This window comes from Zootoca vivipara, chromosome 5 (genome assembly GCF_965207765.1).
Source record: "Zootoca vivipara chromosome 5, rZooViv2.hap1.1, whole genome shotgun sequence".
NCBI classification, from domain to species: domain Eukaryota; kingdom Metazoa; phylum Chordata; class Lepidosauria; order Squamata; family Lacertidae; genus Zootoca; species Zootoca vivipara.
Window position 1 is genome coordinate 63,179,333 of NC_142588.1, and position 18,985 is coordinate 63,198,317.

Genomic DNA, 18,985 nt, shown 5'->3' on the forward strand with positions numbered 1-18,985 from the left:
TTATGCGTTTCTCGCTTCCCAACTGGTGAGAGGTTCCAGGGGCAGCACTACAAAGTTGTTTCCTTTGGATGAGAGAACATGGGATCTTGATTGTAACAATTTGCTACATTGGAAGCCGTTTGACATTCCCGTGGCAGGTAGCAAACCTGCTAGCTTTGCATCAGGCAACTGAAATGAATTGGGCACATTTGTTTAGTTTCCAATTTAGTTCTAAAACGAGCACTCGCGCCACATACACACAAAAATTACTCCACGTTACATTTGGGCTAGAATGGGGGAGGTGAACATGATGCCTTCCAGACGTTTTGGAACTTAGCTCCTTTCAGCCCCACCCTCAATCCATTGACCGAGGATGATGGGAGTTGTAGTCCAAAACACGTGGAGGAATCCATGATGGGTACCACCGTGCTAGAAGCACAGAATACGGGAGACTGCACCGACAGAAATATTATTCGGGAAGGTCAGCTTTAAAACTAGTTTCGCTTCAGTTGACAAGTTCATTTAAGTGTGCTCTACAATATAAGCAACAACATATTTGGTATATTAAGCAGCAAATATAAACATTGGCAACCAAAGAGTTAAGAAAGTCCAAAAGCAGCAAAGAGAATTAGCTGTTGCTAAAACAATTTTATGGTCTTTTCCACTTGACTGGAGGTAGTTTGTATGGCTGACTGGAATCTATTCAATGCTGTCAAACATCTAACACTCCCATAGCTAGGCGCCTTACAATGAATAACAAGCAGTCTAGCTGCCAATATGCTGGGGCTGCATTTTTCATCAGGGATTGGACCCTAACCCAGCAACACTCTAAATTCATTGGTTGATGCCTTGTTAATTTATGAGACCAACAATTTGCTGCAACAGGCAGAAGTGCCAACTGAAATTTGCTGGCTTATAGCCAACTAGGCCATACTCAGAGTAGACCTACTGAAAGCAATGGTCCATTGACTTCAATAGGTCTACTCCAAGTAGAACAAACACTGGTGTGTATTATTTATATCATTTCCTTCTATTTTTGAGCCCACCATTCATTCATTGTAAACAAGCCCGGCATTGGTGATAATGTAAAATCAACATAAAACAAATTAACGACACAAAATACATTCTCTAAATAGAATCAAAACACTTTTAAACATAAGAAAAGATTTACTCAGACATAATTATGCAGCAGCTGGGAGATGCTATAGCAAGCCACAGCAAAAAATCCCAAACGCAGAATCCATCAGATACTCTAAAACTTTCTGTTTCAATTTTGTTTGCCACTTGGCAGCCTGGAAAGGGATAGGGTGGGGGGGAAACATCTCACAAACAGTGCGCTACATGTTCCTGGGAAACCTGGTACTAAATCATCAGGTTAGCGCACCAGGAAGGAAGCACTCAGCAACCCATGTGATATAGGCCTTTTTGTTTTGGGGAATATTTATTTTGACAATCAAGTGACTTAAGGTTCAAAGGCAACACTGCTTCCTGTGTCCTGAATGGAGCCGGAAGGTAATAGTTTAACCAGCCAAGACGATTTCCAGTGCATGCTGGGAATCCCCATCAGCAGGTGGAAAAGTATCTGTCCACTGCCCTGCGGCAAGCCTTTGACCAACATCCCTGGATTTTCTCAGCGCAGGGCTAGCCAAGGGAAAAAATGGCACATGGCCAAAGAATGCAACTGAAACACTCCAAGGAGAATGCATGCTGGAGTTCCCTTGCTAGCAGATAATTCATTAAAACTATTATTTTCTCTAGCTGCAAATTCATGATGGATTGCGCTATTTTATTTGTAGCACCTCAAGAGTGATTGGCTACTACACTACTTGCTGACAGCGCATGGTGATTATCTGAACTGTGTGAGCTTCGGGGAAAGAAGTGGCTAAGCTTTGTTCTCAGCGTTCTCCCAAAAGTGGCCAGAAGTACTTTACAATGCTGTTCGGCCCACTTAATAAAGCTGTTCATTACCAGCTTGCAAATACTGTGAATTCACTCTAAACAAAGTTACATTCTTCACAGGGTGGCTATTTCCGTTTCAGATTTGGAAGATTTGCTGCGCATTAGTCTAAGGTTGTATGACCTGTCTGAAATTTCCAAGTTCTCGAGCTATTCAACTCGGGATGTAGCAACTGACAATGCAATTTTGCTCTTGGAATTGCATCTTCGATTCTAGGTGCTCTCAAGAAACCACCTGAATTATCATCCTTGTCAGAATCGAGACTCTGAAAAAATTCAGATTACCTTGTTTCTGGGAAAGATGTGCAGAGCAGTGGACAGGGTCTTTAATTCACATGGAGGAAAGCCTGCTTAAATCCTTGCTCAGCCATAAACCAGACATGTCCAGTTCAATCTGGCCCCCGTGGCAGTTTATTTCCTGGGGTAAAATCAACTTCAACAACTTCAATCCTTGGGTCGGCCCTCACGTCCCTTCACTTCATCAAATCTGGCCCTCTGAAAAAAGTTTGGACACCACTGGCATAAACCATTTTTTGGGTGGTCTTGGGCAAATAAATGTCAACCAAATCTATATCATAGGGTTGTTGTGTAGATGTCCATGCATCTTTATGTGCTAAAAAAGGGGGTGACCAACCTGTAGCTTGTCAGACATTGCTGGACCACAACTCTTATTATCCTAATTCACTGTCATAATGGCCATGCTGCTTGGGGCTGATGGGAGATGGAGCTGAACACCTGGAATGCCACAGGTTACCTACCTCTCTGCTAAAGAAAGAAAGCTGAACTACTGATCAGCCTCAAACAGGCTTGGTGTCAAGCTCAAGCATAGGACTTAGGCTGGGTCTCAAGCCCATTCTGCTCAGTCACGTGACCCAGCAACCCAGTGTAAGTTAAGGCAGCAAAAAGGGTGGTGAAACGTTATTTTAAAGGCTTGTTTTCCTTCAGCCTGGTTCAGACAGCTGTAACCCTCATCCTGAATGGCATTTGGATCTGGAGTAATTTATGCTATCTTAACTTAAACTGGAATAATTTATGCTGGCTTCCCCTATTTAGGATTGTTCACGTATACTTTCTTTTTAAAAATGCTGATAGATGCCTGGCCAACATTTCTTGGTGCAACTCCAAAGAAGGCAACCTTCTGAAGCAGCTCCTTTGAAAGAGAAAGGAATGAAGAACCTAGAAAAGGGGCAGAACCTCTTGATCGGGACTGATAGTAATGACCCAACGCTACCTGGAAGAACAAAAGGTCCACATCCCTGACATAAGGAGTTCAGAATCATGGAAGAGGTGAGATCGCTCCTGCTGACTCACAAAACTGCACCAGACCTCCTAATGCTGACCATCATAGCTGCCAAGTCTCCCGTTTTTCGCGGGAAACCCCTGGATTTTAATCCGTTTCCCGCTGTTCTCCCGAATGGAAAAAAATCCCAGAAATCCCCCGGATTTCCTACCTGCCAGAGGCTCCATTTCGGGTGCCGCTCTGCCCATGTATGCGCACCGGAAATTGGGCAGAGTGGCACCAGAAGTCGCTTCTACGCATGTCCGGACATGCGTAGAAGCGACTTCCGGTGTAGCGCTACCCATGTGTGGGCACCGGAAATCGGGCGGCACCAGCACCAGAAGTTGCTTCTATGCATGCCCAGACATGCATAGAAGCGACTTCCGGTGCCGCGCCGCTGCTGATCCCGCATTTTTCAGTGGGAGAATTGGCAGCTATGCTGACCATCCCTACATTCATTTGGTTATGCAAGCATTTTGTTCTCACATCCAGTTATCTTCATTTGTAGCAATGGTAGGACTTGAGAGAAGGCCTTGTTATGGTCTTGACTTGATTCCCGCAGTCCTCTTCTGCTGTCTGCTAATGCTACTGTCAGGTATGAAGAATATTAGAGGATAAAGGTAGGGAGAAATATTATCATCTGTGCTTTTTTGTGCTGGTAGTCTTTCTTTTCTTTCCATGGTAGCCAATTTTTGCTGGCACCTATGACACTTTTATCAAGATATGAATACCAGCAGCTGAGTTTTTGTAAAGAAAAATGCACTTATTTATATTAGTATAATATTTCATTAAAAAATATACTCTGCATTGCCATAATAAATACCATCTATCTTACTTAATATCTTACTTAATTTTGAGTACTGTATCTCCTTAAGCTTCAAGAAATCCAAGCAAAGAATTACTATTCATACCACTTCTTAAAATTAACATATTTTAATAAAATGACTGAAAAGTCCATCTACTATATGATTTCTCCCTGCTGTAATTGGATGCAATATATTATTGATAATTTTGAATTGCTAGCCGTCAGGTGCCAAAGTACAGCAGACATCTCCAGTGCAATTAATTTTTATTTTGTATATTTGTCAAGATCAATACTTATGGCTTGGCTCTCATTCTCACAAAGTCATCTTAATCCCACTCTGCAAGGGTGTAATTTACTTTCTGTCCAGAGTTGATCGGTAGAGCCAAGCTATAATGAAGCCTCTGAACAAATGAACATGGAAATCTTGAAGGGATAATGGGACTTTCTTGGAGGCTAGTCCTTCAGTGAATCCATGGAGGGAGGGAATTGGAATGCCCTGCTCTCAGGCTTCATGCATTTATCTGAAGGCGGAGTCAGGGTCGAGATGCATTCAACTATATAAGCATAACATGTGTGGAGCCTGTAAGGATCACTGAGGACTCTGCTTTTTGCAGGGTCTCCTATATACGGCTATAACCTCTGCATAAACACCATACAACTTGCATGAGTATATAGGCTCTATTCAGATCTTTGGCTGGACTAATTAGAGCTGAGCTAAAATTACCCGGAAGACAATTTTCTGAGAATATTACTTAGATTTTTCTCACCTCACCACAGAAAATGCTACTTTGCAAATTCTTCTCCAAATATTGTCCAACTTTTGGGGGAGCAGCAGCAGCTGCCATTTTCCAACTAGAGCATTGTGGGAAATTGTGGCCAGTCCGCCAACACAGTTTCAGCCACTTGCAGCAGCGGGTGGGGATGGTGGGGGCTTAGGAAAGAAAGAAAGAGCAATTGCCATTGCTAATAATGGGCCCCAGGCCTGAGAAACTGTTGGGAGAATTTCTACTCCTCCTGGAGAAATGTAATGAAAAGTCACACACACCCCAAATTCTTTCAAATAGGGTGGATTTTGATAGGCCATTTCAGCACACCTCTAGAACATATGGAAGTTATGAGCTGGGCAAGAGATAGGGATGATTGAAGAACTTTATCTTTGCAATTCTAATGGAGGTCATCCTTCCCTCCCAGACTAATGCACAGATTGTATCTCCACGCACATATAAATAAATCAAAATGTGTATTTTGACAGAAAGTATTTTAATCATATATACTTAAACAGCGCTTTTCTGCAAAAAACTGGGAGACAGAATGTGAAAATGGGGCAGAATGGACAGAATGCATGTAACATGTGCAAAAGTGACATAGAGTGGAAAGAAGAACCTAAGAAGAGACTGCTGGATCAGGCCAATGGTCCATCTAGCTTAGCATCCTGTTCCCACAGTGGCCAACCAGGTGTCTGTGGGAAACCAGGAAGCCAAATGCAAGCACAAGAGCACTCTACCCTCCAGTGGCTTTGAGCAGCTGATATTTTTTTTAAAAAATTATATTTATTGTCATTTTCAACTTAAAATTCCCATTCATATCATTATCTCCATATAACCATATAACCAATCATCAACAATAAAAAGAAAAAATCCAAAAAAGACAGAAAAAAGAAAAAAGAAAAAAATAGCAAAAACAAAAAGCAAAGGCGAAAGAAAAAAAAGAAAAATTGAGCAGCTGATATTCAGGAACACTACAGCCTCCAACAGTGGAGGCAGAGGATAGCTGCCATGGCTAGTCACCATTGATAACTTCATTCCCCATGAATATCCCTATTTGCCAATCTCTTGTCCAAGATAATGAGTGTAATCCCAGTCAGTTTCCCTCAGTGTGATTTCTGAATGTCTTAAAGCGGTGGTTAGGTACACAGATCCTTAACATCAATAGCCCCAAATCAAATGAATATACAGAATATTATGTTTAATGTCAGAAATCCTAGTCAGTTTTAGTGACAGTTCATTTAGCTGATAGAAACATTGTCTTAAATTAGTGGGAAAATCATTCTGATGAATCTTTAATATGCTGAAGCGTTCTGAATTTTGACATATCTTGAACAACTACTTCTGAAACTGAGCAGACCATTTGAATCACTAATTTTGGTCCCTAACTAGATAAGTGAAAAATTCAAAAATTGGGGGGGGGGGCCCTGCTGCTGATGATGATGCAAAGTTTTTACAAATCAGCTCTTTTAAAGGTTCGGGAAAACACAAGTTACAAACATTATTGCAGCTAAAATGCATCATTTTAGGAAGCCACAACCTACCGTAAATGAAAGCCTCAAAAATGCAATTTCATTACTCTGAGACAATTCAACAAAATGCACAAAGGCAATTTAGGATCCCGTCCCAGTATTTTACCATCTCTAGGAATGGCTCCCCGCCATCCCTTGTGAAGCCTGTAAGTTAGCCCAATGCCTCTTTGGAAAGTATGGAAGAGAAGGAGCATAGGGCCAGAGGCAAGAGATGGACTGGTCAGAGGCCATTCCCCCGGCAGAAAAGTACATGACAGCAGTGGAGGGTTAAAGAGGGCGGAAGCAGAAGTGAAATCAAAGGCAAGTAGGATCATGATCCAAGGTAGCCAGTAGGAAAAAGAGGCAAGAGTCCTCATGTTCAAGACAAGTTGCTTGGACTAATAAACTGACTTTCCCTTAAGGGCTTTATAGGGCCAAGTGTATCTCGATAGGTGTGGGGAGTCAGGTGATGTTATGCAGACAAGTAGATGAATTAACTTATTTCCGGCTGGAACCAGAAGGGCTTTGTGTTCCCTGAAACCAAGTCTACCTGACCTCCTGAGGCTCTAGACCAGGCATCCCCAAACTTCGGCCCTCCAGATGCTTTGGACTACATTTCCCATCTTCCCCGACCACTGGTCCTGTTAGCTAGGGATCATGGGAGTTGTAGGCCAAAACATCTGGAGGGCCGCAGTTTGGGGATGCCTGCTCTAGACTTTCTCTAGCCTGGTCCTTTTCCTTGACCACTGCTTTAGATGTTCACTTTGGGCTGCCTTAGACTACATACCTGCTTCTGGGTCTCCTGCCCTTTTGTTGATGCCTTGAATCTAGACTTCTGCCTTACTTTGACTACACACCTTTATCTGGCCCCAGTGATCCTTTTTTGCTGCTCTAGAGCTCGACTTTGGGCTACACACCTCCTTCTCACCAGATTCCAAGGTCCTGACATCTGATTGCCTAGAAAGCTTCACCCCACTGAGGTCTGGCAAGTTCAGAGACAGTGAAACATCACCTTTTATTGGAGCAAATGCATTGCACCTTCATGAATTTCTTCTTGAGACTTAGATGTTCTGACTAGGACACAGCCCCACCCAGCCATAGCAAGCTGACCCAGGGAACACCTGACCCAATCTAATTCACATCCCTAATTCTGACCAGTGACAACCATTCCAGCGTTTTAGAAATGCCATGATAAAAGAAATGCAATTCCATTGTTCATCTGCTTTGTGTGAGAGAAATAAACATCCCATTGTATGAAGGTACTTTGACCAAACTGCGGGAGGCAGTGGAAGACAGGAGTGCCTGGCGTGCTTTGATCCAATGGGTCACGAAGAGTCAGACACGACTAAATGACTAAACAACAACAACTTTACTCAAAGGTCTGCAATTGGTTTCCTCTCAGTTACCTCCATCCCTACTTTATGTCTGATGTTGTTTTAAAACACTACTTCTCCCTCTCAGTGTTCCTCTCTTCTTATTCCCATGTTATAAGCGTGTCTCCTTTTTCTCTCCCCCACCCCACCCTTACTTTATGCAATTCCGGGATTGTGATGTGGCACTGCAAATAATCCAGGGGTGATGACAGCCTTGCAATTTATGTACACAGAAAGAAGATTATGATGCAGATAGGACAGAACATGCCTTGATTCTTTTACACCAATTATACATACCATATAATCTACACGTGTATAATTTTGATGACAATGCATGATTGCCTCAGATATAAGTGAGTGCTTAATTTAAAAAATCCAAGTACGAGCAAAGCTCAATTCAATTGGAACTGTCAAATTCCATGTATAATTCCATTTAAAATAGACTCTTCCTCCCTCCCTAGACAGGGAAGAGAACAATAAAAATAAAAAATAAAACCAGATGGAGAATATTACATCAGTGCTCCAGCATCTGTAAGCTCCCTTGTCTTCCATGCAGAATTGAAAGTTTTGACTTTAAAACCCCAAAAGTTTTAAGATTAACACGCAATAGAGATCAAAATGCTTCTATGTGTCCTGTCATAATCTTCTAAAATCCAGGGCCAAGATCATCAAGAATACCCAATGAATGATACCTTTGAATGATATTGAGCTAACTTTGGGGAGTTTGAGTTGGGTCTGATGAGCTGTTGGAGATTTTTTTACCTTCTTTTAATCTGATTTATGTTTTAATTCTATGTAAATGTAATCTCTAAACAGGACCTGGAGTGAACCTGGAGTGAACCAGCATGGATTTAAGGTGTATAGGCAAAGTCACTGAGAGGGACTGCATGCTAGCTTGACTCAGGAGCAGAATACTCTTAAGTGGAGCTACCGCTCGCTCTCCTCCACAGCCATCTCCTTTTAGTTTTGCTCTACACAGTTCAAAAGCTTTTACAACTGGCTGTCCACTGCTGAAGAATGTTTATACATCTACTGGGAATAGAGCGGCTAGATTGCTGAGGTTGATGACATAATTATGTCAACCACAAAGAATTCTGGGATTACAGCTGTAAAGAAATGGGTCTGAAACCCTTTCTGAGAACATTCAATTTGGATGGGTAGACGAACTAATGACTCCATTAAAACAAAAGCAATGCCGTCTATATATAAACTTGCTTATGCAGGATTTAAGGAAGCAAACAAACAATGCTGTTATTTGGAGTCAGTGTTTCATGACCATCAGCTAGGCTGGAAAACTTGTCTCCAAGTCTGTCAACACAAAAATGTTAACAGCAGTAAATTTACCACTTGAAAAGCAAAGCAAAAGAAATGCCAAGGAATGATAACATAGCATCTATATCTTGCTTTTTGGAAAAAGTGGATCACTGGAATTCCTGCAATGGGCCCCACCAGTACTTCATTCTGTCCATTCAGCTCCTACTTTGCTTTCCTTCTTAATCCCGTCTCTAGTGGTTTGAACCTGTAAAATAACTGTCAATCTTCATTCGAACTCTGTGAGCTAAATCATTGTTATTAAAGATTGAAGTGAAGCAATGAATTGCCAGTGGCGGCCCAGTGAATTAGAGGCTGAGCAGGGATATGAAGCCCATCTACAGACACAAACTCTGTCCCATGAACTACACTCTCGCTGATTCTTTCCTTGTTCCTCTGCCTAGAAACCAGTAACTCTCTGGAGTGGCAATGACTGCCTTTCTTGCTAGACCCATATCGGTCAAGCTTTACTCAGGTGTTCAAAATCTTGAGGTCAGACCACTGTCAGACATTGCAGGCAAAGCTGTCCTTGAAGACCAAACTAACGTGGAGCATCCCAGCTAGTTGTTGGGATTCCCAAAATGTAGCCCCGTACAACCTTCTTTGTACAAGCCAAGGTGCACCAGCTTCATCCATGGCTTCATCCTTAAGAGCAACAAAGCCCTCTAGGCTACCCTACTTTGCCCTCAAGACTCCTCAGGTGGCAACCCTCCTGCTCCATGCCCTCTCTGAGAACTTTTGCTTGGCTGGAATGTGTCCTTGAACTGTGATAATACATTTTGCAGGCCTGGATAGAGAGGGGTGTGCGGAGAAACGTCTGGTTTTCAGGTGTCTGAAGAAGTGTGCAATCACACGAAAGCTTATACCAAGAACAAACTTAGTTGGTCTCTAATGTGCTACTGGAGATTATATATATATATATATATATATATATATATATATATATATATATATATATGACTATATATATATATATATATGACTCTGTTACTGTGTTAGACCAACACAGCTACCTACCTGAATCTGGTTTTCAGGAGGCTGCAATGTAGCCTACTGTGCAAAGGTAAGAGTTTCCCCTGTTGCCCCACCTGATTTTACCTCTGGCCGCACCCACTACTGCCATAGGTAAAGGTAAAGTACCCCTGACAGTTAAGTCCAGTCGCGAACGACTCTACGGTTGCGGTGCTCATCTCGCTTTACTGGCCGAGGGAGCCAACGTTTGTCCATAGACAGTTTTTCTGGGTCATGTGGCCAGCATGACTAAGCCGCTTCTGGGGAACCAGAGCCGTGCACAGAAATGCCGTTTACCTTCCTGCTGGAGTGGTACCTATTTACCTACTTGCACTTTGACGTGCTTTTGAACTGCTAGGTTGGCAGGAGCAGGGACCGAGCAACGGGAGCTCACCCTGTTGCGGGGATTTGAACCGTCGACCTTCCAATCGGCAAGCCCAAGGCTCAGTGGTTTACACCACAGCTTCACCCACGTCCCTACTGCCGTATGGCCCCCAAAACATTGCCTGTTCTTCATAGCTCATGCAGAATTCCAAGATTGTTTCAGATTATCATTGTTTGCCTGTTTAAAGGAATCATTTCAAGAAGATCTCCTACCGGTGTTAGCTGGTTGAGAATCCTGAAGCCAGACCCTGATCATTTGCTAGACTCTTTCCTCTGGGCCTGTGACTCCCTATTTTCTATTTCAAAGTGAATGCCTCTCTCATCCTTTCCACTGCAGCAACTTGTCTAAAGGGATCGAGGCTTCTTACATTCCCTCCTCTCATATGTTGTTTGTCTGTCCTCAGATCCCTCCATCCCAAGCAGCTGGTCGTTCCACACACTTTATGGAAGTGCGGCTTGCCATTCAACTAAAAGGCAGCTGGAAATATTTTATATAGTGGGTGGTGTCTGTGGTGGAGGGGGGTGGAGAGTGATAGAAAGAGTCTCCAGACATTGTCTTGATTTGTGCTTAAATCAGTCAGTAATGCGAACTGGTCAGAAGACACAACTAGTTTTTCTTTTCTACATTATTTCCCACATTATCAACATTTTTACACATGCCACAGCTTATCCAAGAAAGGCTCAAATGCACTTTAAAATGCAAAAACGGTCTTAATAGTTTGGTGGAAAAGATTGTCATCCACTCCTGAGCCTTTGGGAAAGGGCAAGAAAAAGAATAGAACAAATGAAAAAAAGGTGGACTAAGGTGTGTACTGCCACAGAATAAAAAACAAGGTGAGAGGAAGGTCTACCAGTCTTCAAAATCTTAACACTATAGCACAGAGGAAGAAAAGCAAAAGTCTCAAAAAGTGATGGCAAGGGTCAACAAGCTAAGTCAACCTATCTGGCACCGCAGTGCATGGGGGATTTCTTCCAGGAGGACACACAAATTAAGATTCTAACTGATGAAACATAAAATAACGGCTGTGATTGCTGAGGCTGCAGACTGTAGAGGACCTACATTAGCTGAAGTAGTTGGGTAGAAGCCAGCGTCATTGAACAAATGGCACGGCACACTAAAGAGAAATGCACTGAGCCCAAGAGTGGTTTAATATCTTAATGGCAACCTTTCACACATACCACAAGCAGGTATTAAAACAATCTTCCTTGACTTCAATGGGAAAGATATTTCTGCAGTTCAACATAAAGAGGTCTCCCCTTTTTTTCTTTCAAGTGTGGTGAGCACTTCTGCTAAGTACAGTAAATGCTTTACTTAACCTTTTTTCCCCAACAAAGTAAAAATAGCCAACTTTCCATTATTCACTGCCAAGTTCTCAATTAGCAAAAAAGGAATTCTTTATGTTAATGCATAGCCTTTGCCTAGCTATTTCAGAAATGTTAACCGTTTCCTAAAAAGTGAGCACGGCTGTTAATGAAAGCTGCCTCAGGGTAAATGAAAGCTACCAGCGGGGGTTGTTTTCTTAATTTGAAGATGTTTTCCATAACTACCATATTTCTCGTTGAATTACACCAGGTGCACAGTTGGTTGCAAAAGTGGATTTCATGGAAGAAAGGCACACAATTCCTGAAGCAGAAATGGAAATATATCAAAATACTTCTGAAAGATAAGTATTTTAAAATATTTTTTTTTAAAAAAATGCTGATACTGAATAGAATGGAATTATGTGTAAAGACATGGGGAAATGGCTTAAATGGACAGATCTGCTCATCTCTTAATTTAACTTAAATGTTAAACCAGCTATTCTATTCTGGGAGTGCTAGTTTTTTTCAAAACTCTAGCAAACCAGGCAGATTACGAATTTAGCTCTTAGATTCTGCCAGCTAAAAGCTCTAAAATTATTTGGTCACAGTGACGAGCTGCTCAAGGCATACTCTCCAAGCCATGGCATAGGAAAAAGGCTGCCTCTCCTTGCTCCTGTGAGCTCTCAGAATGTGAAAGGCTTCTTGGCTAGCTAGATGCAGCCAGCATCATGAGCTGAATTAAGCTTTTGACTCATCACTGCAAAGCAGACTCAGTTAGAAATGAATTGCAGATTTGTAGAACTGTAGAATTGAAAGGGTCCAAGAGGGTCATCCAGTCCAACACCCTGCAATGCAAGAATTTTCTGTCCAACATGGGGCTTGAACCCACGATCCTGAGATTACGAGTCTCATGCTCTATCACCTGTGCTATTCCTGGCTAATGGTTTTCTAAAATATTAATTCAGAGAGCTGTATCAAGTTCTGACCTTGGATCTTTCTGTACTGTACAGCAGTGGACATGAGTAGGTGAGCCCTGAGTCAAACATATAACATAAACATTGGGTATAATGCACTAAGTTATGAATATTAAGAAGTGCCCTACAGGATCAAACCCAAGACCTATCTGTTCCACCACTGAGATTCCTACAATGGCCAACCATTGTAGGATGTGAGGTGAACAGTACTTGCACAGTGTTGCTCCTGGACAATTGATGTCCCTGGAGAATATAGCCATCAATATCCAATGACAGCATTCTCAACTGTGAGTTTGTTTAATTCCCTTTTAAACCCATCTGGGTTGGTGATCATTGCCACATCTGGTGGCCGAGAATGCCATAGTTTAACTGTGTGTGTGTGTGTGTGAGAGAGAGAGAGAGAGAGAGAGAGAGAGAGAGAGAACTTCATTTTGTGTGTCATGAATCAAAGTTAACAGTTAACTGAAGCTAACTAGGATAATTTAAAATTTGTTAGGGGCTCAATCCCCCCCCAAACCCATTAGATCAGAGGTAGGCAATATTTTTGGTTCCCACCTTGTTTGTGGGCCAACTTTGAGCCAGCTGCAGTTGGAGCTCAGGCTTTTAAAATAAGATTAAATCTCAGTCTGTTATAGTGTGGTGGCTGGAGGCCAGACTAGGATTCATAATACCCAGCTTCAGATCCTCACTCAGCCACAAAGAACACTGAAGTGACCATGGCCTCAACCATTCAGCTGCGGCCGCCTCACATATAGGAAAGAACCCTGTATGATACTGGGACTTCTTTGGAAGAAAATTAGGATAATAATATACTAAATAAACACATATTGGTAGTATCTGTAGTACGCTCTTTGCAAACTGCAGTGAGGGTTTTTCATGAAAAGAAACAATGAAGCAGTGCATAAATATAATGAAATAAATATGCTCTCTCTCTCAGAACTGGAAAATAGTTACATTTGGCATGTCAGGTGGTGCAATAGTCACTGTGTCTGGCTGTTAACCAGAAGGTTGGTGGTTTGAGACCTCCCAGGGCAGGATTCTTGCATTGCAGTGGGTTGAACTAGATGACCCTCGGGGTCCCTTCCAACTCTATGATTCTCTTACTTCTATCGTTGTTCTTTCAGCTGCAAGTCTATAGTAGAATATCGTCTATAGCAGTGGTGGCAAACCTTTTTGAGACCGAGTGCCCAAACTGCAAACTAAACCCCACTTATTTATCGCAAAGTGCCCAAAGTTTTTGAGCTGGGGGAGGGGTCCCCCAAAGTTGGTGGGCTTTTGGGGGAGAGACAGAACAGAAAAATCACTGCGGTTCTTGACATCTCCCTCCTTCTCCCCCCCCCCTCCTGCTGGGTGGCTGGGCACGCTCTCCGGCTAGCTGGCTGGCTCGCTCTTGGGCTGTTGCAATGGGGAGGATTGGGCAGCTCTGAGGCCAAGTGAGCGGCAGCAGCCAGGAGGAGATGGAGAGCCCCCCCCCCAACCAGCCATCTCAGCTCAACAGCCACAGCTGCCTGCCTGCCTGCCTGCCTGCTCCCCACCCACAATCCCGGCATGGCCTTCCCCATCTTCTTCCCTTCCTCCCTCCCTCGGGCAATGTCACCGTAGCAAAGGGATGAGGCTGGGTTGGGCCAGGCGCGCAGGGAGGCAGCAGGTGCAGGTGCCCTCCTAGCCCGGGCAGGTCAGGCCCACAGGAGGTCAGGGGCCTGCAGAGGATTGGAGCTGGGGGAGGGCAGAAGGGAATGGGGGAGGCCTGGCTTGGAGGGGGGAGCTGGGAACTACCACGCAGCACTGAAAAAAGTGCAGAAAAAAATCACGAGGGTCAAATAACGAACGCTGTTACGCCCAATCAGAAACAGCCACTGCCGCAGCCAGTTGAGAAACAGACCAATCGCTGAACACAATCGCCGGCTACTAGCAAAAAAATAATAAAAAAAAATTCCAGGTTAAAGCAGTGGATGGACGCAGCAGCGTGGGGAGGGCGGGAGCACAAATGGAAAAAGCAACAACAGGGCTGATGGCGTGCGTGCCAGCAGTGAGGGCTCCGCGTGCCCACTCTGGCACGCATGCCATAGGTTCACCACTGCAGGTCTATAGAAAAATATCATCCAGGTAGACCAACGGCAGTTCCCATCTTAATTTTTTTCTCTATGCCTTCGAGTCTTTTCCATACCCCAAACCAACAGAATAACCAAAGTTAAGCAATGAAATCACCCTGTCTAAAGGCATGTGATTTATTTATTTTTGCATTCTTCCACATTAGCTTAATCCTTGTTTTGAGTCCAGCTGCCATGTTGCTATGTTGACAGTTATGCTGCACTTCACGTAAGAATAGCCAGCTGCCTCATTAGTCATTCCTGTAATTTCTAACCTATACTTCAATCTTTCATATAGGACTTTTTCAGTTTATGGACTGGTGCATTATATATTGGCAATGTGGTTTTAAAAACCACAACAGCATGGTGAAAAAAATGAACATTGCACTGGAACAGTCTTATTCCTCAGGTAAAAAATATTCCACAGAGCAAAAGTACATTTTCTATTTTGAGCACTATTCTCATTTCCAGAACTGAAATCTTGATAGCTGGAGTTAAAAGAAAGTGTTTCACCTAAAAAAACCACCTTTGTGCAAATGTCTTAAATGGTGGGGGCAGGGGGAAGTGAATCACTCATGGAACAATCCCTCAGTGTGCCAATGGAAAGTTCTGGAAGTAAAAAGCTGAATCCAACAAATTTGTCCTGTTAGTGCAAGGGCTTCTGCTTCTGCGATGGAACCTCCCCCCTCTCTGCTCCCTCCACACACCCCAAATCTGTTCTGGGTTTCCCAAAACAGTCTGGAGCAGATTTGGGAAGGGCACGGAGGATGCACAGGGAGAGGAGAGAGAAAAATAGTTTCCTTGCACAAGGAGAAGCCCTTGAGCTGATGGGACAACGCCTTGGATGCAACCCAAGGTATCTACTTTAAGTAAAGTAGTGACTGGTGCTAAATATGACTTTTCTATATCCATATGCCATAAAAACAATTGAGCAAATAAATAACTTTGCATATTGCATGTTTTTATATTGTAAACTTCCCTGTGAACTTTGGATGAAGGGTGTTATATTATCAATATACTGAAGGAAATGCAAAATAGCTTAACATTTAATCTACAAAACCTATGACTAATTGCTAGAATAAATATTATTGCATTTGTCATTCTCCATTACAGTGAAACACTAGAAGCAAGAGAGAGTCTCAACAATTACATAGTCATGCACTTAACATGCAGCTCATTGATTAATATCCTTCTGCTCTTGGTCACTTGATATTTTTCTATTCACTTTATTGTTTATGGTTGGCTTATTCTTAAACTATTGTTCATGTGGTCATTAGGATGTTATTATAGGAGGCTAATTTTTTTGTTTGTTATTATGCTATATATGTTTGTGTAATACTGTAAATATCTTTTTATATTTGTGTAAATTTTAATACTGTACATATCTTTTTATATTTGTGTATGTGTGTGTATGGTGTGGGTGTGGTATTTCTTTTGTAAATGAAAATCAGTATTAAAAATATATATGATCCATCGATCAAATGTAGGCCTTACTTGATTATCTCACTTAACTCCAGTTTTTTTCTTCTGTGGAACCATAATGACTACTAACATTCTGATTTACACATGCTACTCAAGAAGTCTCTTCATTGAGGTTGAATCCTGGCAAGACAGAAGTACTGTTTTGGGGGGACAGGAGGCATGTGGGTATGGAGGACTCCCTGGTCCTGAATGGGGTAACTGTGCCCCTGAAGGACCAGGTGCGCAGCCTGGGAGTCATTTTGGACTCACAGCTGTCCATGGAGGCGCAGGTCAATTATGTGTCCAGGGCAGCTGTCTATCACCTCCATCTGGTACGCAGGCTGAGATCCTGCCTGCCTGCAAACTGTCTTGCCAGAATGGTGCACGCTCTAGTTATCTCCCGCTTGGACTACTGCAATGCGCTCTACTTGGGGCTACCTTTGAAGGGGACCTGGAAACTGCAACTAATCCAGCTAGACTGGTGACTGGGAGCAGCTGCCGAGACCATATAACACTGGTCCTGAAAGACCTACATTGGCTCCCAGTTTGTTTCCGAGCACAATTCAAAGAATTGGTGTTGACCTTTAAAGCCCTAAACAGCCTCGGCCCAGTATACCTGAAGAAGCGTCTCCACCCCCATCGTTCTGCCCAGACGCTGAGATCCAGTGCCGAGGGCCTTCTGGCAGTTCCCTCACTGCAAGAAGTGAGGTTACAGGGAAACAGGCAGAGGGCCTTCCGGTGGTGGCGCCTGCCCTGCGGAACGCCCCTCCCATCAGATGTCAAGGAAATAAACAACTATTGGACTTTTAGAAGAGCTTAGAAGGTAGCCCTGTTTAGGAAGGTTTTTAATGTTTGATGTTTTATCTTGTTTTTAATATTCCATTGGGAGCCGCCCAGAGTGGTTGGGGAAACTCAGCCAGATGGGTGGGCTATAAATAAGACAGTGGTACCTTGGGTTACAAACGCTTCAGGTTACAAACTCCGCTAACCCAGAAATAGTACCTCAGGTTAAGAACTTTGCTTCAGGATGAGAACAGAAATCACACGACGGCGGTGCGGCGGCGGCAGCGGGAGGCCCCATTAGCTAAAGTGGTACCTCAGGTTAAGAATGATTTCAGGTTAAGAACAGACCTCCGGAACGAATTAAGCTCTTAACCAGAGGTACCACGGTAGTTATGATTATTATATTTCCTTTTAAAAGATTCCTCCATGTGAGCTTTCTTCCAATTGCCTAATATTGAAAAGCATGTGAGAAAGGAAAAAGGAAGAAGGCCCCACCAGCAGCTGATATTTGCCTAAGTAGCAGTAAACAATAGTTAGAGACAACATACTGTACACACCAAAGATTAAGAGCAGCAGCAGGAAGTTGAAGACAAATCAGAGCACAATACTTACAGTTGCAGACAGGTGAGGTCCATTCAGCTGGGCATGCAAGATGGCGTCATTGATTGAATTCCGGATGCCCAAAAGTGCCGCTTCTAGATCATACGATCCAGCCATTTCGTTAGTGAGATACTCCAGGGTATAGATATATTCCCTCCACTGAGAGTCCAGTTCAGATATGCTGGCAAAACAGCCCCTCATGACGTTGAGACAATACCCTTCACAGGGCCTGATCAGAGTCAGACCTTGGCAATGTGGGCAATACTGCATCTTCACTAGGGCTCTGCTGCATTCCTTTGTCAACGTGGCATGTTCAGTAGCATTCAGCACTTCAATGCCTATACCCAGGGCCTGATTGAATGTCCTGCTTGCCCAAAGAGACTTTTCCAACTTTGTAACGGCTTCTTTAGAACAGAGTCCAAATGGATTTATATCTTGCCGTGTGAGCCGCAGGCACTCTGTGTACTCCTCTGACAGACTCGCCATGCCTGGGTTGATTAGGCGGCTGTAAACCAAAGGGAAGAGGCTGTCAAAGAACCGGAAAAGGACACTTTCCACTGTGGTCTGAGCGCCCAAGAGGTAGAGAGAGATGTCTGTAAAGAGCTCTTTGACAGGCTCTGCTGCTTCCTTTGACATGGATCTGTAGACAGTCTCAAACAGAGAAGTCGTATGGTTCTCAGCAAAACGAAGCAAGGACTCAAAGGCCGCTGCAGGAAGAGAAATAAAAAGATAAAGAAACATTTTAAAAGTGAAGATAAAAATTGGCTCTTCCTTATCCCAGATCAACAACCTGGATTATAAAATGATGCACTTAGTATATTATTACTCAGGTGGCGCTGTGGGTTAAACCACTGAGCCTAGGGCTTGCTGATCAGAAGGTTGGCGGTTCGAATCCCTGTGACAGGGTGAGCTCGCGTTGCTTGGTCCCAGCTCCTGCCAACCTAGCAGTTCTAAAGCACATCAAAATGCAACTAGATAAATAGGAACCGCTACAGCAGGAAGGTAAACGGTGTTTCCATATGCTGCTCTGGTTTGCCAGAAGCAGCTTTGTCATGCTGGCCACATGACCTGGAAGCTGTACGCCGGCTCCCTCGGCCAATAATGCGAGATGAGCGCACAACCCCAGAGTCAGTCACGACTGGACCTAATGGTCAGGGGTCCCTTTACCTATATTATTACTCAGGTAGTTTCACATTATTGCACTCAAAGGCAGAGTTCCTAATGATTTCAACTGGTTTTTCAAGATGGTTCAATGGTTGCTTGATGCACCCTACCCATGTGTTATTCGTGTGCAAGGGATAAGCACGTGGATCAGGGGAGTGCTTTTAGTCCTTCCCCAACACCATGTCTTCTTTCACGTGGTTGTATGAAAGATAGCCCAGTGTATGAGCTCCAAACTCAT

General features: G+C 43.3%; 1 protein-coding gene across 2 annotated transcripts in view; it reads right to left on the reverse strand.

The window, feature by feature from the left end:
• The window catches only part of LOC118093423 (glypican-5), a 385,759-nt gene that overhangs the window by 259,735 nt on the left and 107,039 nt on the right, over positions 1-18,985 (reverse strand). For both annotated transcript variants that reach the window (XM_035132483.3, XM_035132482.3), the window contains exon 3: positions 17,596-18,290. In XM_035132483.3, coding sequence (XP_034988374.2) covers positions 17,596-18,290 — 695 coding nt within the window. The remainder of the gene's footprint in view (positions 1-17,595; positions 18,291-18,985) is intronic.